The sequence below is a fragment of the Lagenorhynchus albirostris genome, chromosome 2 (assembly GCF_949774975.1).
Source record: "Lagenorhynchus albirostris chromosome 2, mLagAlb1.1, whole genome shotgun sequence".
Lineage (NCBI taxonomy): Eukaryota > Metazoa > Chordata > Mammalia > Artiodactyla > Delphinidae > Lagenorhynchus > Lagenorhynchus albirostris.
In genome coordinates, this window is record NC_083096.1 from 54,545,828 (window position 1) to 54,566,594 (window position 20,767).

The 20,767-nt window shown below is 48.6% G+C and overlaps 1 protein-coding gene across 1 annotated transcript in view; it reads right to left on the bottom strand.

Annotated features, from left to right (window-relative positions):
- Nucleotides 1–14,992, bottom strand: part of TNN (tenascin N) — a 52,505-nt gene extending 37,513 nt beyond the window's left edge. Inside the window, exons 1-5 of the mRNA XM_060142174.1 lie at nt 14,587–14,992; nt 12,574–12,948; nt 11,188–11,451; nt 7,305–7,490; nt 5,841–5,930 (exon numbers count right to left, since the gene is read on the bottom strand). Of these exons, the coding sequence (XP_059998157.1) occupies nt 5,841–5,930; nt 7,305–7,490; nt 11,188–11,451; nt 12,574–12,948; nt 14,587–14,992 (1,321 nt within the window). The remainder of the gene's footprint in view (nt 1–5,840; nt 5,931–7,304; nt 7,491–11,187; nt 11,452–12,573; nt 12,949–14,586) is intronic.
- Between the last annotated feature and the right edge of the window lie 5,775 nt (nt 14,993–20,767).

Genomic DNA, 20,767 nt, shown 5'->3' on the forward strand with positions numbered 1-20,767 from the left:
AGAGCGGAGGTCACCTAGGAAGCTGCTACAACAGTTTATATATGAGATGACAGGAACGTGGACAACTGTGGCAGATGAAAGTGGGCTGGGGAGATTTCAAAGACAGAGCTGCCAGAATCTGCTCATGAATTTGATGTGGGCTGTAATGACTTGTTGGTTTGGGTCTTTAGCAATTTGCAGAAAGGAGTGACCATTTACAGAGATGGGGAGATCTGAGGGAGGGCAGGGTTTTCAGTAGAAGCTAGGGAGAGGAATGGGACCAAGGGTTTACTTTTGGACATATTAACTGGTAAAGCCAAGATCTGAACCCAGTCCTATCTACCAAAGACTACACATTTCCACCTTATACCACCATAGGCTAAGCGGCACTACCATCGGCCTCTTCTTATGGAACTACGACTACTACTAAGAATGATAATACTAAACTACAAATAAAATAGATAAAGTATGACCTGAAAATTTCTTGCAACCTGAAACCCAGAAGCACTAGTGGATTGGAACTTGGAGTGGCAACTAGAAAGAGGAAATGGTCCCAGACTGTTGCCTCTGGGAGACAGGGTCTGGGCATACCTCATACCCATTTGGTAGAGTGGGCCTCTTGGGATGAAAGGGCAGTGCAGTCAGAACACAGACACTAACAGGGCCATGTCCTGGCCCTCTGGGGGCTCCGGTAGGCTCTAAGAGGATGCTCAGGAAAAAGTGTACACAGCAGGGGAGAGGACTCCCACCTCATCCCATTGCCCCTTTCTGTGCATAGCATGATTCTGCACATGACAGGGAGGCAATGAAGAGAGCCTCCAATGGTGATATGTCAATAGGGGGAAATTGGTACCAAATCGGGAGTGGGGACATTTGGACTGGAAAAGTGAAGATGGGGAACACCCAGAGAGTCCTGCCTCTTGAAGTCCCTGGCCCTCATCCTCTCCCACATCTGTACAACCCACAGCCCCAGAAGTGCCTCCCACCACCACTCCCTGCCCCAGATCAGTGCGTGCCACCACGGCTGCCAGGACCCTCAGCACAGGTCCATGGCTTTGAAGGGTCAGGGCTGCCTGCGTGTGCAGCCCTCTCGAGATCCATCACATCCAGCTGGGTGGATGGAGGAAATATTATGTTATTATTATGAGGTTTGATAGAGTAATGTATGAAAAGCTCCTGGCACATAGTATGTGGTCAATCAATGGCAGTTGGTTTTTTAGACACATTAGAGCTTTGTAGGTTATTTGCAAAAAGTAAGCTTATGTAACACACCTTTTCTTAGAGATAAAAAGCACATAGGAATGAACGTGAGATGAGGGGCTACCTCTGGGGATTACACAATTTAGCTCTGTGGCAGCCACTGTAATAATCTAACATCTAGGAAAGCAGAGATCAGAAAGATGAGAGAATGACCCTCAAAGAAGAAACTGAATGTTGTCTTTCCATCACTTTCTATGGATTGAGGCCAGTCCATCCCACTTGGCCGAACAGGGATAAGCTGCCACCAGTGATTATGGGAACCAATTCAGGAGAGTATAGATTTCTGACACAAGGTCTGATTTCTGACACACAGCCCTGAAGCTCCTTCCCCCGCCAACAGTCCCAGAACCCCCAGGAATGGAGGAGAACCAGGAAAAGACATCTTGGCTATGAAGAGTGAGAAGGTAGGAAGGAAAAATAGAATCACACCATGTCAGGGTTACAGAGACCAAGCCCAGAGAGGAGATGGGACTTCTCCAAACCCATAAAGCCAGTGAGAGGCTGGGCCAGCCTGGAACTCAGGACTCCCTGCCCCTTTTCTCTCAACTCCCTAACAACAACAACAACTTAAGTCAGTAGGAGGCTCTTCAAAGAGCTGCTCTTTTTTGGATAAATTTCAGGATGGGAATCAGATGCCAAGATACAGATGTAGAAGGAAAGCCTCAGTGATATTGTGACCCCGCACAATACGCCACATCATTGGAAGAAGCCAGCTTAGCAGGACCAAAACCCCCCTCTCTGCCAAGAAGGAATGTGAGGATCATAAATAGTCTTTGCCGTGGAACAAAGCCTTCTGGTAGCTGCAGCAGCTGGCCAAATCCTACAGGAGTCCCAGCAGCAGCCTCAACTGGGAGACAGGCCCTGCCACCCCAGCCCCAACTTCCTCCTCAGGCTGCAACTTCCCACCTGCTGGACACCAGCGGCCCTGGTGGGACCTTTCTCAGGGCCAGTGAGGTTAGGGAGATTTAAAACAAGATTTAAGAGGCTTGATAGGTAGGATTCACTTTTGAGTGCATGTATTGGAATAAAGGTAAGTCCCGTGTCAGAGATTTAATTTACAAAACTGAGGATACAGAAAAGGCTAATTAAGAGCTCTAGACACATCAGGAAAGATTATTCCACTTTATAACAAGATTCACCACAGGATTGGGTAGGGCACGGCTGTCCTCAGTCTATGCTGGCAAACCCAACAGCACGGGTCCACACTCCAACCCATGGCCACAGGCATTAGGGACAGCCTTCTCCATTCACAACGGCCACTTGTGAGTCACCCAGGTGGCGTAGTGGAAAATGGAACAACCAAGGTCTGAAATCCATGAGGATATTATGGGTTTGGAGGCAGAGATGGGGGACAGGGCCTATGCTACTGGTTTGAAGGTGAGTTCACGGAAGAGGTGCCTCTGGACTATAGCAGCTATGCTTTCTCAGGTCTCCTCTACTGCTTTCATTGTGGCAATAAAATTATTCAAAAGGCACCATTTGTAGAGAATGTACGCAAAGAGATCAACCCACCTTCCTGCTATCCTCTAGCTTTGCTTCTGGAAAGCGAACCTAAATTCAAACGCCATTCACTAGTTCACTCTGAATCTCCTAAACTTTGTAGGCTTCAATTTTCTCACCTGTGAAACGGGAATAATAATGCTTACAATGCTTTTAGAAGGACCGAATATAATGTTTATGAAGCCCCACGGTACCTAGAACACACAAATGCTAGAGATCCTCATCGTTTTTCAGCTATTGGGTGTATGTGTGGGGAGGCTGTGAGAGACAGGAGTTCTGAGTGTTGACAGGAGCTCATCTTGAAACATGAAGGAGTTTGAGAAGGAAAGTTTTGGGGGCTGGGCCATTTTAAAATGAAGCATTGTGTTTGGGAAGCAATAAAAAGCGAAAAGGATAATAAGAGTTGCCAAAACTTCTATTTCATAACATAGTCTAAGGGGAAAAGTTCTGAGAAAATTGTTAAGCGAATATGCCAGGCTCTATGTTCTGCTGTGCATGGGAGCGTGGGAGATTATAACAAAGAAAGCGGTCCTTTGTTTTAGACTCGCCATGGAAAGGCATGACTTACAGACATGATTAAAAAATCATAATCATAAAAAAATAAGAGAAGGGACTTGAAACGCATTTAGTCCAACCTTTCATTTTACAGATGGAGAAATGAAGAAAAAAGGGATAGCATCACCTCTTAGTTAGGGGCCTGCCTCTCTTGTCATTTGATGTGAAGTGGCTGTGACAGTCTGATGGAGGAGTTCAGGGACATTTCTCCCTGGAGACACTGGCCTGGCCGGTGCTTGCTTCTCCGGAAACTGATCTGTTTCTAAAGCCTTGCCTCTCTAGAAGTGCCTTTCAGCGCACTTTGAGTATGTTAACAGGGTGAGCATTTCCAATCGACCCTTTCACTTTCATGGTATTAGTTCCACTGAGTGGAAAATACCTGAACTGTGCCATTTCCTCGCTGCACATGCTTATGCCATTCTTATATTCCAGTGTTTTTCCATTTCATGGAATGCAAAACACCTGGAGGAAAGAGAGATTCTTTTTTTTTCCCCCTTACATTAATTGTCTAGCCAGGTTTGAGAGTGCTTCCTGACCTTAGAAATTATTGTGTCTTTTATTTTCATGTTGGTAAGACACATAACACAAATTTATTTGCAATCCAATAAAATATCCCATCCTGCTTTTAGAATAGTATTGACAATAAAAAAACATTTCTTGAATGCTCAACTTCTAGTTGGGATAATATGCTTGAAAGGTTAACTAGCAATTCAAGGCCATATGTAATTAAATGCTCTAGAAATTCAAAGGCAAAGATGGCTGCCATTTAAAATTGTCCGAGAAGGCCTCAGTGGAGCAGCTAACGCTGGAGATGACCCAGAAGGATGAGCGATATTACTGCTGTGAGCCCCTGAAGGGCAGGGACCAGAGCTCATCATCTTTGGAAGTATCTAAAGGGCTTGTGTCTCTAGGACCCAATGGTACTCTGCAATTAATGTTTGTTGAACTGAATTAATTGATAGCTAGAGATAACAGTGGAGAATTTCCTAGGCAGGGGTAACAACACAACCAAACCCACGAGGTAGAGATAAGCCTTCTGTGTTAGGGAGCCCAAGAACAGTCCAGCTGCAGGAAGGCTTCCTGTTGGGAAGTTTTGAGAACAATGGCCCAGGTTGGAGGGGCCCACAGAGGCCAAGATAAAAGAAGTCTATGTTATCCAAAGACAATGAGGACTCACAGAATTTTTTTTTTTTTAGTTATGGAGTAAACAGTATGAAAATTAACCAGAAATAATGGACAGAGAAGTAAAAGTAGGTGGCATTTTAGTTTGGGGTCCACCAAAGTGGACATCCTGGGTTCAAATCCCAGCCCTATCATTTCCCGGCTGGGCGACCTTGAGCTTAATTTCTCCAAGCCTCAGTTGTCTTATATGTGACTTGGAAATAATAATAGGACCTACCACACAGGATTATGATGAGAACTAAATGAGATAATTTATGAGAAGTGCTTAGTGGTATAATGCCTTGTGCATGGTAGGCTCTCAATTAATTCACAGCTAAAGAGAAAGGCACTAGAAGCAAGGAAGGACTTGCCATTTTCGAATTCACCAACGTGTTTCACTAGTTCACCATTCATGCAGGCTGCACAGTCTATACTGTATGGTTGAAAGTTAAAGTATCTTTTATAATTGCCCAACTCTGTAACTCTTTCACACTCCAGATATGCAACCTATTTGGCAGCTGAAATAGTGAACTCAATTCTTGCACCATCTCACCCTTATTCTCACCACCCTAACCAGCTACTGCCAGGACTGAACTGAAAAGAACTATGAAACTTTTCAAGGAAGTCTCAAAATTCAAAGATCCCTTCTTTGCCGGCTCCAAGGATTAGCCTCTAGCGGGTGGCTATAGGCTCTAGATCACCACCTCCCGACTCGACTTGGCAGGAGCACAGGGTGACCGCAGAAGGCTCACAATTCAATACAGGCTCAAGCACTGCCTAAAAACTAAAACTTACATAGGATATCTTGCATATGTAACTACAAGGATGTCAAATTCTTTTCTGATTAATAATTACAAACTGACTGTCACATGTTACTGATTTATAGCAACGTTTGTCATTGCATATTTTCTCAATCTGCAGATGCTAAATCTATTGCTACTCCCATGTGAAAGTCTTTAATATCTTTTGACATTTTAAAGCAAACTCCCTGAGTGTGTTTGTCATGAAAACACCACAGGAATGACAAGAAAAAATTTATAAATCACCTGTCTTAAGTAATGTGGAGCTGTATGCCTAGGTCCAAGATAATAAATGCCTTAAAAAAAAAAACCCCAGTGATTGAAGCTATTAAAATAAGCAGAAAGTGCTGGAAATGGCCTTTCCCCTTGACTCCAGGATCCTGGAAGAGATTTTCAACGGCAAAACATATTTGAAATAGAAGAAGTTTGCTTCCCCTCTCCTGCCCCCCAAAAGATGTCAGTACACAAAGAGACAGGCTGTCTCTACACACAGATCCCAGAGTTTTTATCCAAAGAGGAGTCAGCCAAGAAAATATCAGAATACAAACATGAGATGCATTCACAGTGCCTCCCTGTTGTTCTTACCTGTCCTGCCATTCAGGAGAATCGGCTTGCCCTCAAGGTCTCCCCTCATGGGGACGACTGTGATCTTATATTCTGTCCCGGGCTGCAGACCTAGAAACAAGCAGCCAGTGCTGGGTGTGAGTACAGGCTCCAGACCCTCGAGCCCCAGCACTGCTCTTCCTCAGGATTCCTCCTGTGAGGGTGTGGAGAGGGCTAAGCTTCTCTCCTCAAGACTATAATCTACCTAAGGCAGCTAAAGAGCTGCAGGACCAGTGGAATACGAGGCATCACTGCGGAGCTTATCCGTCATGAAGCGCGGGCCAGAGCGGATGAGATGAAGTTAATGGAGTTCCAGCTCCTTCCTTGGACCACTGAGACCTTATTTCCCAATTGTATTTACAGCCCAAATGTTTTTCTGCTCCCAACAATCCTTTTCCCTCAAAAGATTCTTTCCTGCCCATTGTAATAATTAGCTTAATTTTTCCCTCTTTATTTTCTTTGCTTTAATTTGCCCTTTCTTTTTCTTTTTTCTTTATCTTTGTTTGTTGTTTCTCTGTAGCGGCAACTTGAATGACTGTTTCTCATGACACAAATATTCAGATTCTGGTGGTGAACTGCGGGCAAACAGCAGCATGTATGAGGCACACACGTGATCTGCCACCGCACAAAACATTGAGAACTGCAAGGTGACCTCTCAAGACAGAATGCAGAGAGTAGATGGCAGGACAAGGCCCCAGAGGAGGACTCACCGTGGAGCTAAAAAGCCTCAGGGCCCCTCACCTGCACCAGCCCCTTCCAAGGCCATGTGCTGAATTGGGTATTCGTGCTTTGTGTATTACTTTTCTTAAAGAGGACACTGAAAATTGTACAAACTTCAGGTGTCACAAAACATTACCCAGCCCTACGTGGCCCCGTTCTGTTTGCAGCCATCTGATTTCCAGCTCTCCCAGAGTTAGTTCTGTCACCTGGGATAGGAGCGCCCTACACCAGGCCCGCCTAGCTCAGCTCCTTCCACATATGGCACTGAACGAACCAACCTCAGTCAACCAATGTCTCTCTCTCTCTCTCGCTCTCTCTCTCTCTCTCTCTCTCTCTCTCTCACACACACACACACACACACACACACACACACACACACACAACAGTTCTTCCAAAAGGAATGTCTGTGTCCCATCAAATCCACCCCGAGACACAGACAGGGGCTTCCAGAGGGTTAGCTGACTTGGGAGAACATTTCGGATGTGTAATCTGTTACCCAGGTGCTCCAAGCTTCCAGAGGCAGTGCTGGAATGCTGGAGCAGAGACCTCGGGCCCCCAGAGTGGGCTCACCTCTGGGAGTTCCTGGGTCAGGGTTCAGGTGATTCCCAAGGCCCCAGGACCCTCTGTGCACACCTGAGTGCTACAGATGCTGGTCCCCTCTGCACGCACTGTCCCCGCCTCAGCGTCCACCAGCAAACATCTCACATCCCCAGTGTTGGCTCTTACCTGTGATGTCATACCGGCTCTTGGGGTCACTACTCTTGGGCACGGTGACCTCGGCCACCTCTTGCCCTGTCAGGGGGCCATACTGCAGCTTGTAGTAGTCCACCTTGGTCGAGGGGTTCTCCCACTCCACATGGAGGGAGTTCTCAGTCTCATCCGTCACCCAGGCAGTGCCAAGCACAGCAAGATCTAGGGCAGGGGTCAGGGAGGGCAAGAGAAAGCAGTGAACATCAGGGGCCTGCAGGTCTGTAACAAGACACTGGCTCCCAGGTCAGCTCCCTTTCTTGACACACTGAAAGCAGGCTTCAGCCCCAGGACACAGTCCTTAGGAGGTGTCCTAGAACTACCAAAGTAGCAAATAATGGTTGGTTTTCACATTGTCCATGGAGGATAGACTGTCCCTTGGGAAGCCTCTCCCCCATCCCACCCCATCAGATGCCATGCAGTCCGCCCTGTCCACGCTGCTGTGGCCAAGCCCTGAACCTCGCCTCCTAGGCCAACCAGCCAACCCGCTCGGCCAGGGTTCACACAGCTCTGAACTAAACACTCACCCTTTAGCTGCAGAGCCCCTGCCCACAGAGACTCAACCTCAGGATGAGAAGCTCAAGGCCCCTCCAGGTAGAGTTTGGGAAATGTATTTCCAATTTTCTGGAGTATAACACTGGTAATACAACCAGCTCTTTCCTCAGTCTCCCAAATCACAGCTCCTTCCCCTTCTCTCAAATTCTCCTATAAGGATTAAACACAGGCAAAGCTACGAAGTAGGAGAATTTTAAGTTGGTCCTTCTGAGTATCCTTCCTGCACCTTCTACCAAATTTTAGCACCTCCACCAGGTACCTGGTGTCCTCAGTTGCCCCACCGGTACATCCTGTGAAGGAAGAGAGTTACTGTGCACATTTACTCACAGTAAAGTATTTTTTTTAAGAGAGTACAGTGTTTTATTTTATTTGATTTGTACTTTGGCCACGCTGAGCCAAACCCAGGGATCAAACCCAGGCCTCTGCAATCCCAACCACTAGACCACCAGGGAACTCCCATAGTAAAGTAGTCATGGCTAAATGTTCACCCCTCCACTCAGAAAAAGATGAAAATATAATGCTTATTACAAAGGAATGGATCGCTGATGTGGCTCTGTGGGAAGAACCGTTGGGTGGTGTTGAAGAGGGGTCTGGGGTCTCCGGGAACACTTTGAGTTCCAATGTCCATATCCCAGGCCGATGTCACCTGGCCTGAAGTTTGTAACAGGAAAGAGAAGCCCCCAGACTTTCAGCCTCGCCCCTTCCTCACCTCCAGTGCCTTGGTTCTGAAGGTGTTCCCACCAGACTGACTGACCCCTTGTCAAGGACGTAGGACAGAGAATTTGTGCATCAGGCAAGGGGTGAACTCTACGCTCTCAAGGTCCCATGGCTCTGAATGTTTCTGATTCCCTCTGTTATGGATAAAGAAGCTCAAGGAGCGTTTCCCCTGAAGCACTCCTGCCCAAGCTCTGCCTTCTACCTGCCCGCCTCCAGGTTCTTCCCTCAAAGATGGGAATTCCTTGAGGGAACAGGTCAAGAGGCGAGTAATGAAAGTGACTCAAGGATTACAGAAGGGGCCCTACATGGCTCACAAGTGAAAAAGCAGGATCTTAATGAAAATGTTCAAGATTATTATGGGGATAAGTGTCTCTCAGGCTGAGGCTCCCCGGAGGAGCAAACCAGAATGGGTTTCACTTGAATCCGATTAGAAAGACGACTTCACAGTCACAGGATTTTACAAGTCCCTAGAGCAAGAAGCCTAGAGGGGTTGCTAAGACTTTCAGAACAGGTGTCTCGGCTCTTCATTGAGAGGCTGTGAGCACCATCCTGTCTAAACGCAGATGCAGCCACAGACAAAAATGGGGTGGCGCAGTGGTTGAGAGTCCGCCTGCCGATGTGGGGGACACGGGTTACCGCCCCGGTCCGGGAGGATCCCACATGCCGCGGAGCGGCTGGGCCCGTGAGCCATGGCCGCTGAGCCTGCGCGTCCGGAGCCTGTGCTCCACAACGGGAGAGGCCACAACAGTGAGAGGCCCGCGTACCGCAAAAAAAAAAAAAAAAAAAAAAGGGGGGGAAAGAGAAAAGGAGCCCGACAGCTGGGAGCTGGCCTGGCTCTCACAGGTGGGCCTTGGTGCTCTCCTGTTGAACATAAACCATTCCACAGGACATCAACAGCAGACAAGGTGCTCTGTGGCCATGCCAAATTAAGACCAAACGAGACGATTCCAAGATCACATCTGCACCCAGGCAAAACATGAACGAAACATTGTCCAACTCACAAAAGTGACTAAACATCCTCCCTCCTGACTGGTATGAGTGACTGTTCCTTTTTTACCAATGACAGCTTTAGCCTCCATCTAGTCTGCCCTCTTTCTACATAAGAGTCACTAAGATACCAATCAAAGGATTACCCCCAGTTCCTGACAGCATGCAATCCAAAGCAAATCCCTGCTTCCTTAACTCTTCCCCCAAATCACCTAATACAAGCCCAACTTCTACACCAGTCCCCTCTTACACTGTCTTACTGAGGCACCCATGGTCCCCCATGGTGTGTGTGCTCCGATGCTGCAACCATCAATGAACCCAACTTGTTCAACTACAGGGGTGCCCTGAGGGGTCTTTGGCTGGAGGGCGTTGACAAAGGCAATCACAAATTGCCCTCCCAAGCATGACAAGTCCTTCGTGGCTCTTTCCAACACTGAGCTATCCCTACGCTATTCTACCCTTACCACAAAAAGGACAGGCAGTCTGATGATTCTCCAAAGACACTGCATGTCAAAGGCCCATCCACCTGGATGTCCCTGGATTTTCCTCAAGAGTTTAGGGCAAGATGGAGGCAGCTCATTTTTATTAGCATCTAGGACAGTGCCTGGCACATAGTAAATGTTCAATAAAGTATGCTGAGAAAAGGAATGAATCCGAATCACTCAAACAACTAGGTTTCTCCAAACCCTTGAAGATCTAGGCTGCCTCAAGTACTTCCATGAGAAAATAAGAATTTCTAAAGAATAAGCAATGATGCTTGTCCTTCCAAGCATTTTGATAGCCTTTAGTGGTGCCCTGGAGACTCCATCCCTCCAGATCCATCCTCCTTCCTGCTCCGTATCCCAGATTATGACCTCTATGAAATGCATTAGCCTGGTTCCCTGGACCTCTGGTTTCTGGTCATGTTCAGCCATTGAGAGTCACCAGAAGGGGGCAACTGATCTCCTCACTCCCTCCTGGTGGGGACACAGTAGACTGCCTGCATCCCTCTACCATCAGGCAGCCCTCTCCTAAAGTCCTTTCTGGGTCTCAGTACCAACTTCCATCCCCTGCCCCTTCAGACTGGGGTGGATCCCCACTGATGCTAGTCCTAGAGTGTTTCATCCTCCAAACCCTACCTATACCTCTATAAATAACCTCTTCATTAAACTTCCTTCAGCTACCCTGTTTGTACCCTCTCTTTTCTGCTGAGATGAATCTAATTGATACAGGTGACTTCAGCAGACCCCCATCCATACCAGCTTGATCTTGCTGAATGGTCACAGTGGCTCACAGTGGTGGACGCAGGTGTACTCCAAGGCTGCTTGTATGTGGGTGCAGGGCAATCAGACCTCACTAATCTCAGGGATAGAGAAGATGCTGTGAGCCCCAAACCAGCAGGCTCCATCACTGGCTTGGAGGACCCAATAATCATGGAGGAAAGAGAGAGGAACAAGAATGGAGACTTTTCTTCAGAACCTAGGATTGCAGCAGCTATGTTTTCCAAACCCCAAATCAGGGCGATGGCCTGGGGTAGTAGAAGGGTACTTGTGGGGACAATGGAAGAAAATGCTTAAAACAGAGCCTCTAGTGGGAAACCTGGGGCATCTGGCTGCTTCCTCACCTGTGGTGGCAAGTAGATGCTGTGGGCTGCTGGAAATCTCTTTCTTCACGTTGCACAGGGTGACTATGTACTTGGTTCCAGGCAGCAAGCCAAGGATCTCATAGCTGTGCTGCTCCTTGGGCACTTGGATCTGCTTGACAGAGAGTTCCTTCCCCAGGGGGTAGTAGCTGAGGAGGTAGTGGTCCACCTGGCTGGAGGGCTCCCAGCTCACCAGCAGGGAATCCTCTGTGCTTTTGAGCAGCTGCAGACCCTGGGGGGCGACCACTGCACACAGAACAGGAACAAGCATGCAGACGGTGAGGAAAGAAGGGTGGGAATCCAGAGCCAATATGTATTCATTGAGCACCTACTTTATACTTAACACTATGACAGTGGGTGTGGAGGATACAGAGCCTGTGTAAGGCACCAGTGTGGACCCCCAAAAGTTATTATCTGGTTAGGAGTTAATATTGACCCCCTATGTTGCCAGAGCTGCTCCAAGTCTTTGTTCAAAACCCTCCAGCCTCCACATTTAGCAGGAGTTAACATAAATCTTTAAATTAAATGGTCCAGGGATGAGAAAGGAAGCTACCAACAAACAAACAAAAAAGATGGAAGCAGCTGGGACCAAGATGGTGCATCTGACCTCTGACAGACCCTGAGTTTCACTCTATGCTCATTTTACTACATTAGCATATTAAATGACACACCTGCCAGCAGCCATGACTGGGACTTTAAGGACCAAAAAAGGATGAAAAGAGAGTGGCTCCCCACTCCCTCGAAAAAGCACTGCTCCTTCTCAGGTAGACTAAAGCATATGCTTCCCCGCCATTAGCCTCACTCCTACTCCCTTTGTCTTTACTCATTAGGATTAAATCTCTCTTGCCAGGTGTGGGAGAAGTTGATCTGTGAACTTAGTTACCATTTCTCCATTCTTTGGCCACTGAGTAAAGCTTGTGCTTTGTGGATTTCAGCTCAAGTTTTGTTACTGGCTGCTAGAGCCAGAACCCTCCCCTAACCAGGCAGAGAGCCTCAGCAGGGCTAGGGCCCGAGCAGGGGCCATAAGACTTCATTCAGTAACACCTGGGGCCATAAGACTTCTTTCAGTAACACCTAACACAGGCACACACCATCAGGTAAGACTATGGTCCTCAAACCAGCAGTATCAGCATGGAACTTGTTAGAAATGCAAGTTCTCAGGCCGTCCCTCAGACCTGCTGAACCAGAACCTGCGGGAGGGGCCCAGAAATCTGTGTTTTAACAGGCCCTCCAGTGGATTCTGATGTAGGCGAAAGGTGGGGGGGTGCCCTTCTTAGGACAAAATGTAATTAATGGTTAAACGGTGCCGTGGGGACCGCCGGGGCAAGTTAAGAAGAGAGGCGGGCCAAGGCGCATCTCCGCTCTCACCCTGGGCGCAGTCGAGGCCTGTGAAGCCCTCCTCGCAGTAGCACTCGCCCGCGTCGCAGAAGCCTTGGCCGCTGCAGTCGCCGGGGCAGCGCCGCTCGCTGCAGTCCTCAGACGTGAAGTCCTCGTGGCACTGACAGACGCCGCGCACGCACACGCCGTGCCCGCTGCAGTTCTCCGCGCAGGCGCGGTAGGCGCAGTCGGCCCCCACGTAGGGCTGCTCGCACAGGCAGCGGCCGTCCACGCAGCGCCCGTGGCCGCTGCATGCGCCGGGGCAGGCGGGCCGCTCGCAGTCGGCGCCCTCCCAGCCCTGCTCGCAGTGGCAGCTGCAGGTGTCCGGGGAGAAGGTCCCGTGGCCGCTGCAGTGGTGACTCAGACCTGCCCGAGAGAGGAAAACAGTCAGCTGGGACTTGAGGGCTTGTGAGCGGGGCATCTCCTTCCCTGGGGCCCCTAAGAGCAGGCTGGTGATTTCAGGGTCCTGCACAGCTCTTTCTGTGGAGGAGGGTAGGGCCTATGGGGAACACAGGGAGTCTGCCTTTTCCAACCTAGGCCAGAGGAGGACCTGCGCAATCTATTGATATATTTTATGTCTGAATAGCCACAGGGACCACATTTGCCTTTCCCTTTTCATCCTGAGCGCTCCTTTGACTTCTCTTGGTTCCTTCCCCTGTGAATGGTGCTAATTGTTTGGTACTTTTCTATGAAGCCGCCTTAAATGCTCCAACCTGGATGTCAGCGGGCCAGCTTACACTAAGGGACAGGGCTCCGGGGCCAGGCAGGAGAGCTCCAGGCTGGGTGAGAGCTTGGTTGGAGGGGGCTGGACCTAGCAAGGCTGGGTCCTTGGGAAATGATCCCAAAGTGAAGCCTGGAAAAGTGGATCTGCAGAAGCTATCAAATAGCCCAATCTCATTATGGGGGTGGCAGACGGGAGAAGGATTAACCAGGCTCCCCTCTCTAACCCCAGACAGCAAGAGGCAATTGGAGGGCAGGCCAGTCAGCCCTGTCTCTTCACCAGCCCCAGCTCCTGTCTCAGAACACCCTCTTTCCTTCCTAAAAACTTTAGACATCGAGGTCCCTCAGGGGCAGTTGCATGCTGTTTTATTCATGACAGCATCCTCCGTGCCTAGTTCTGTGTCTGGCTTATGAGAGGCGCTCTTAACGGTAGCGATTTCTTCAGGCATTAAAATATATGCCAAAGTATCACTGGTTAGTATCATCTGGATCAGCCTGGTAGTTTATGCTGAAAAAAAGATGTGGTGATGGGGGGACTCACTATTTGTAAAATCAAATTGTAGTACTAGGGGCTTCCCTGGTGGCGCAGTGGTTGAGAGTCCGCCTGCCGATGCAGGGGACACGGGTTCGTGCCCCGGTCCGGGAGGATCCCACATGCCGCGGAGCTGCTGGGCCCGTGAGCCATGGCCGCTGAGCCTGCGCATCCGGAGCCTGTGCTCCGCAATGGGAGAGGCCACAGCAGTGAGAGGCCCGCATACCGCAAAAAAAAAAAAAAATTGTGGTGCTTTATTACTGATAAAAGAGTTCACGCTTTTCTGCCTAATGGCCGGGAATCTTCTGTACATCATCCGTAGTTCTCAGAACTAGACTAGCTGATAGAATTCTCCTCAATGGACAGTTGAGGAAACTTAAGGAATTTGCCCAAAGTCACACAGCTAAAGAATGGCAGAACTGGGATTTGTACCCAATCCTGTCTAGCTCCAAGGCCATTGAGCTTTCCTCTCTAACCCGTGGCTTTCCCTTACAATAGAGACTGGATCCCCAGGTAAAACTGCACCCAAAAGCGTTCTCATCTGGAAGCACTGACCCAAGAGTCCAGACTCACTTTAAGGGTTGCTGGTCCCTCCCTGCTCAGGCTTGAAGGTAACCCCTGGAAGCTAAGCGCCAATGGTGGCACCCCCTAGAGAAAACCCAGAGTGAGAGGCGGGGTGCTCATGAGGCTGGCGGAACACATGAAGGTGCTCATTCAGTGTTTGTTGAATGGATACCAGGTGGTGAGCTCACCAGCAGCTCCCCGGCAGCAGCGCTGGGCACTACACCGCTCCTTCACCTCCGCCATCTCTTCCTCCAGCTTCTTCACCCGAGCCAGGAGGTCCTGGATGCTGCCTGCTAACTCGCAGTCCTTCTGGGGCGTCTGCAGGCGGATGTTGTGCCTGAAGATGATGTTCTGTTCCTCAGCCTCCCCTGGGGCCAGGAGTGAGGCTCCATCATCACGGAGGGGCTGGGGGTCAGCCTCCACCTGGACCAGGGCGGACTTGGGCACATCAATCTTGTAGGTGTGGCTGACGGTGACCTGTTGCTCCTTCTCGCTGCAGCCAGAAGACTCGAGAGCGGACGGGGCTGAGGCCACCAAGAGCACAGAGCCAAACAGGAGCCCCAGGGGGAAGCAGAACATCCCCTGGAGACCCATCCTTGGAGCGACGGGGAGCAGATGCTCCAGGAGGCCTGCATCCAGAAAAAACATTCAAAAGCAAGCCATGGAGATTAGCTGATGGAAATTGGCCTTTTTAACGGATTCTAAGAGTCCACAGGAAGCTGAGAAACCAGAAGAGAGATTGCCTCCTGTATGGAGGACCTGAACTAGATTATTTTTTGTTCCTTCTTCACACATTGCTCATTCTTGCCTCCTGTCTTTGCTGACACTGTTCCTACTCCCTCGAGGCCCTCCTTTTCATTTCTAATTCTGTATTTCACCTGCACTTCAATAATAACAAGAACAACGTCTTGTAGTCAGGGCATACTGTGTACCAGGCTTTGCTCGCCCTAATCCCTGATCTATATATTGACCCTAATACCACCCCCACACTAACAACACCAACAATCATAGCTGCACATAGAGCACAAGCTGTGTGCCAGGCACTATTCTAATGTTCTACATTTATAAGTTCATTCAATCATCACAACAACCCTTCATGGAATATACTGTTACCCCCATTTTAGAAATAGGGAAACTGAGGCACAGCTACCTCAAATGACTTGCCTGCAGGCACACGGCCGAGAGTGGCAGAATTTGAACCCAGGAAATCTGGCTCCAGAGTCTGTTCTGGTCACGATAACATCATACTGCCTCACACAGATGAGGAGGCAAAGGCTCGAGGGATAGAGCATGTTGACCTGGGTACCACAGTAGGAAAGGGCAGAGCCTGTACTCAGTCCCCGGGCCAGTGTCCTGCTCACCACCTCTGCCCACAAGCCAGCAAAAGAAGAGAATTTCTAATAAAAATACCTTCTGCACGAGGTCTTCTCTCACACCCCCTGCCTCACCCCGGCTGGAAACTAGCTCTCCTTCTGCTAAGCATTCAGAAAAATGTATTGGTCCCTCTGCGCATCTCTTGGCGGTTATTCTTGTGTTGTAATCACTCTTGTATGCAGCTCGTGTCCATGCAAGGCTGTAAGCCTCGTAAGGATAGGACCCAAGGCCAATTCCTCTTGGGGACCTCCCAAGGCAGGAGCACAGAGGCCCATGTGCTGGGGGGTTCAGTCAGCCTCTACTCCTCCAGCACTCAGGTGGTTAGTAAGTCAGACCACCCGGACCACAGCTGGCTGTTAGGTTCTGCCACCTCTACCGCCAGCAGGAGGTGAGGGCCTCCTGCACCATCAGTGTGTGAGAGGACCCCTCTCCCCTGGTGCCCCCGACCCCCCTCTGGGATGGCACATTCTTGACCACTAACAAGCCGAGTCAGGGCAGACCACAGGGACTGGGTTTGTGCCTGCCACTGACTTACAGGCACTCAGTCACCCGGACATCTCTCAGTCAGGCTGTCATCCAGAAACCAATCTGCAGAGCTGCCTCTTGACAATGGACTTCTGTGACCAACTCGAGACTCGTAAGCATTTGGACCAGAGATTGAAGAAGTCAGGAAGCCTAGTCCTTTCCTGGTGTCCCATGCAAGCCCAGGCTCTCCTTCCGCATTGTGCAAGGCAACTGCGACGTACTGAAAGGGCGAATCGGACAGGTCCTAGGTGTCTAGCCTTGCGAAGACTGCCTTATCCTAAGCTTTAGTCTCCTCAGCCCTAAAGTGGGAATGACAGTGCCTGCTTGACTGTGTTGTATGTGGAAAGCACTTAGCGCCATGCCAAGCACATAGTAAGGGCCCAATAAATGTTTTGAGGTTTGTTTGGTTTTTAATCAACTACTGAGTATGACTTCCTTTTCTCTGTTATCTTTTTTTTATTGGGAAGGGTGATATCAATATTGAAAAGAACATACAACATAAATTGTATAGTTTTAATGGATTGTTATAAAGGCAACAGCCATGGAACCACCGCCCAAGTTAAGAACTAGAATAATGTGGACCTGAAAGGTATCATACTTAGTGAAATAAGTCAGACAGAGAAAAACAAATACTGTATGTTTTCACTTATATGTGGAATCTAAAAAACAAAACAAATGAATAAATATAACAAAACAGAAACAGACTCACAGATACAGAGAACAAACTAGTGGTTACCAGAAGGTGTGGGGGGGGACAAAAGGGGTGAAGTGGATTAAGAGGTACACACTACTAGGTATAAAATAAATAAGTTACTAGGATGTAACGTACAGCAGAGGGAATATAGTCAATATTTTATAACTTTGTATGGCTTGTAACTTATGAAAATATCAAATTACCACATTGTACACCTGAAACTAATATAATGTAGTAAGTCAACTACACTTCAGTTAAAAATTTTTTAAAAAGAACTAGAATACTGCTAGCTCCTAGAAGTCCCCCATGTGCCCTCATGTGTTGCTGCCTCTTCTCCAAATACATAGCTGAAGTCAGCAAAGCACCATCAAAAGAAATGACCTGGGCAGATAACTTCGGAAAAGGAAGACAACTTCCTAGTCATGAAACCAAATTCTAATACTGTGTAAAATCTTTAATTCTTAATAGTCATCATTTATTCAGTGTCAGAAAGTGGAGGAAATAGAGGCTGAAGGACCCTGGCAGAATTGTTATGTAAAAAAATAATAATAACATTACAATAATATTAAATGTTATTTGTCAGGTTGCCGCTACGTGCTAGGCACTGGCTATGTGCAGTAATCCTCATACTTAATCCTCATGTAAGATTGGTGCTACTCTCCTTACCCTGGGTGAAGAACCAGGTGTTGAAAGTAAACTCGCTTACCAGGAGTTGCTCAACTAGTAAGCGGCACAGTCAGGATTCTAATTTAAGTGCATTTGATTGCAAGCCTGTGCTTGTTCTGCATCGATACGACTGACATTCTGATACAAAGAGCAAATGAGTTCAGTGTATACCATTTCTATGCAATCCCCTCCTTTGGAAAAATGTCCTGTATGTTGTACCCAAAGGTCATGCCACCACTGCAAACTCAACAGAATGACTCCAAAGGAAAGTTCTTCTTCATGTTACCCCTTTGCCCCACGTTCCTTCTTGGCTCTTTCTATTATCTGAAGCATGTATTATTGATAATAGTAATAGCTCACCTTTTCTGAGCACCTACTACATCCCAGAAACTGGATGCAACACTTTGCAGAGGTAATGGAATGGTCAGTGAGACATTTCTTGTTGTCAGGTGATTTGGACAGTGGGTAATAAGTGTCCACACAGTTTAAAGAAAGCTGCTCTACCGAAGGTTTTTCTGGGGCTGGGAGGTTGAGGTACACAGGAGGTGGAGGGTAAGAGACCAGTGCCTGCCCCGTGCCTGGAGGAATTCAGAGATGGGATTTTGCCTGAAACAGGCTGCATAGCAGAGAATGGAGGGAGGCCACAGAGGGAGGGGCTTGCACCCCAGAGTGTGGGGAGACAAGGATATCTAAGTCCTGCCATAGGTCAAGTCCGTGTCACAGAAACAATGCCGCTGGGGCCAGAGTTACGGTGCAGCCCCACAGCTCACCCCAGTGGGCAAACTACCAGAGGAGGTGACAGAACGTACAATGCAGACTGTCTGAATAAAAGAGGGGGCAGGTGGAGCCAGCATTGGGAGCAGCTGCCATAACAAGGGCTTCTGACAACCGGAGGGAACTGCACCAGCCCCCGCTAAATAAAGACACCTTTTCCTTTCTCTTCTGACATCCCTCCCTGCCTCAGTCAGCAACGTGCCGGTTGGACTGGGGGGGTTGCAGGAAAGAAAGCACAGGGCCAACCGCGGTCCCCTGCCCTCCCGCTCATCTGTGGATTCCAGCATCGGCCTAAACTGGGTGAAAAGAAAAGACACGGTCTGGATAGGACACTGAGGCTCTGATATGGGGAATGGACCTGGCTTTCACAAAAGCGCTCTCTTCCAACCCCCAAAATGACCAGAAAAGCCCTGGAATCTGCTTGAGACTTTTGTCAGAGGATGGGGGAGGTGAAGAACACCAGTAGAGTGATTGGAAGGCAGGTATAGGATAAAAATTATGATATTTCACCGTTGCTATCTTCAAAAGTTCAGCCCAATGATAAATCAGTCACACACACTCATTCTCTGCTTACTCCCTAGGATGGAAACTGAGGCTCAGAGGCAACAAGCAATGTGCCCCTGATTATGCAATGAGACTGCAAGATCGCAGATTGGAACCCAGACACATGGTGTCCACTAACTGAGCTGTTAACACCTGAGCGCTCTGCCATCACCAATAACCACACCGATGGATCTGAAAAGGACCTACTATGGATGGGCTGCAGGCGAGTTTGCGCTGTCAAAACTCCCCTTCCCAGGCAACGATAGAGCTGAAAAGGTAGGCTTCAGACCTCTCTGTCCACTGTTGGCATCCAACCCCCCAACCCCAGCCTGCGGCTCACTATTCTCCAACATATAAATGGAGTGCAGATGGTTTTCAGCAGCTCTGAACGAATGCAAAAAAGCCATGGACTCTTGCCACAAGCCGCAGCAGGGCTGCGCATAGCCATCTCACAGTGTTTGTGTTTGAAGCCTGGAATAGGAGTAACCCCAGAAGCCCTTGTAGGAACGTTCGCTGTCACCCATCCTTCTGAGTTATAGCAAGACGTTCTCGTTAATTACAGCCTCTCGGATGCCACACATTGAGCTCAGATTTTCCTGGGCAGGGTGATTGCTTGAAAGAAGATGAGAGCAGGGAAGTCCTCAGCCTAGAGCTTCTGTCAAGGTTAATGAGCAGCAGGAGAAGCCTTCTGGCTCTCTCCCTTCGACACGTGGCAGGAAAATCAGCATAAGGAAGGGATGACTTCCCCGCCTCTTCTGTGCACAGCGACCACAGACCGAGCTCTACAAGGATGGGGAGGGGTGGTGAGGGCAGCTAATGTCACTCAGACAAATGCGGGATAATAAGTTTCTGAATGGGGATGATTATTCTGTTGAGGAATAGTTTCCCACCGAAAGAGAGGTAACTGCTAAGGGAATGCACCAAAGGGCGTTTGCATGCTGGGAATGTGCACGCAGGAAACCAGACGTCTGCAAGAATCAGTCTCATTGACTGAACATGTCTTTAATTCTGACTGCAGGACGGTTGGTAGGTGACGTGGGAAATGGGAGCCGGGGCACATTAAGACTCAGGACGAATGCTGCCTGCTGTTGCTATTTCAAGAAAGGCTCTTTGAGGTGTGTCCTGGTGACGATGAACTGGAAGCACCATGAAAAGGGTGGACGGTCCTCCTGGTTCAGCCCTGGAGGCACACCGATGTCACTGGCCTCTACATCTATGCCCTATTCATTCTCTCTCGGCAGCTACATCTACCCCTGTGGCTTTAACTTCCAGCCAAACACTGACAGCTCCCAAATCTGTGTGTGAGTTCCTAGCCCAGACATCCCTATAAGCTCAGGGATGACAGTGGCCATGACTGTGTTGATTCCCTCCATATTCACAGCCTCACAGCACAGTCCTGGCCAAAGTAATATTTTGTGTAAATAATAATAGCCACTGGGTTTTCTGCATGTGTCTATATTAGGTGACAGGTACTGTGCTGGACAGTTTATAGACATTATTCTCATTTAATCCTCAAAATCCTGGGAGTCAATTGATGTCATTCTTTGTTACACGTGCTCAGAGAGGTTAAGTTGCCTAAGGACACACAGCTAATAAGCAGCAAAGCTGGAACCAGCACCAGGTCAGCCCATTCCGCATATCTGTGTTCTTTATCTCTTTGCTATATGTACTGCCTCAAATGAAAAAAATCCAATGAGAAGGTTACTACATGTGAAAAAGAGACCAAATGTCCTCCTTCCTGGATATTTAAGAGAGGGGTTCTCCTGGAAATAAAGGAAACCCAAGGCGTACTA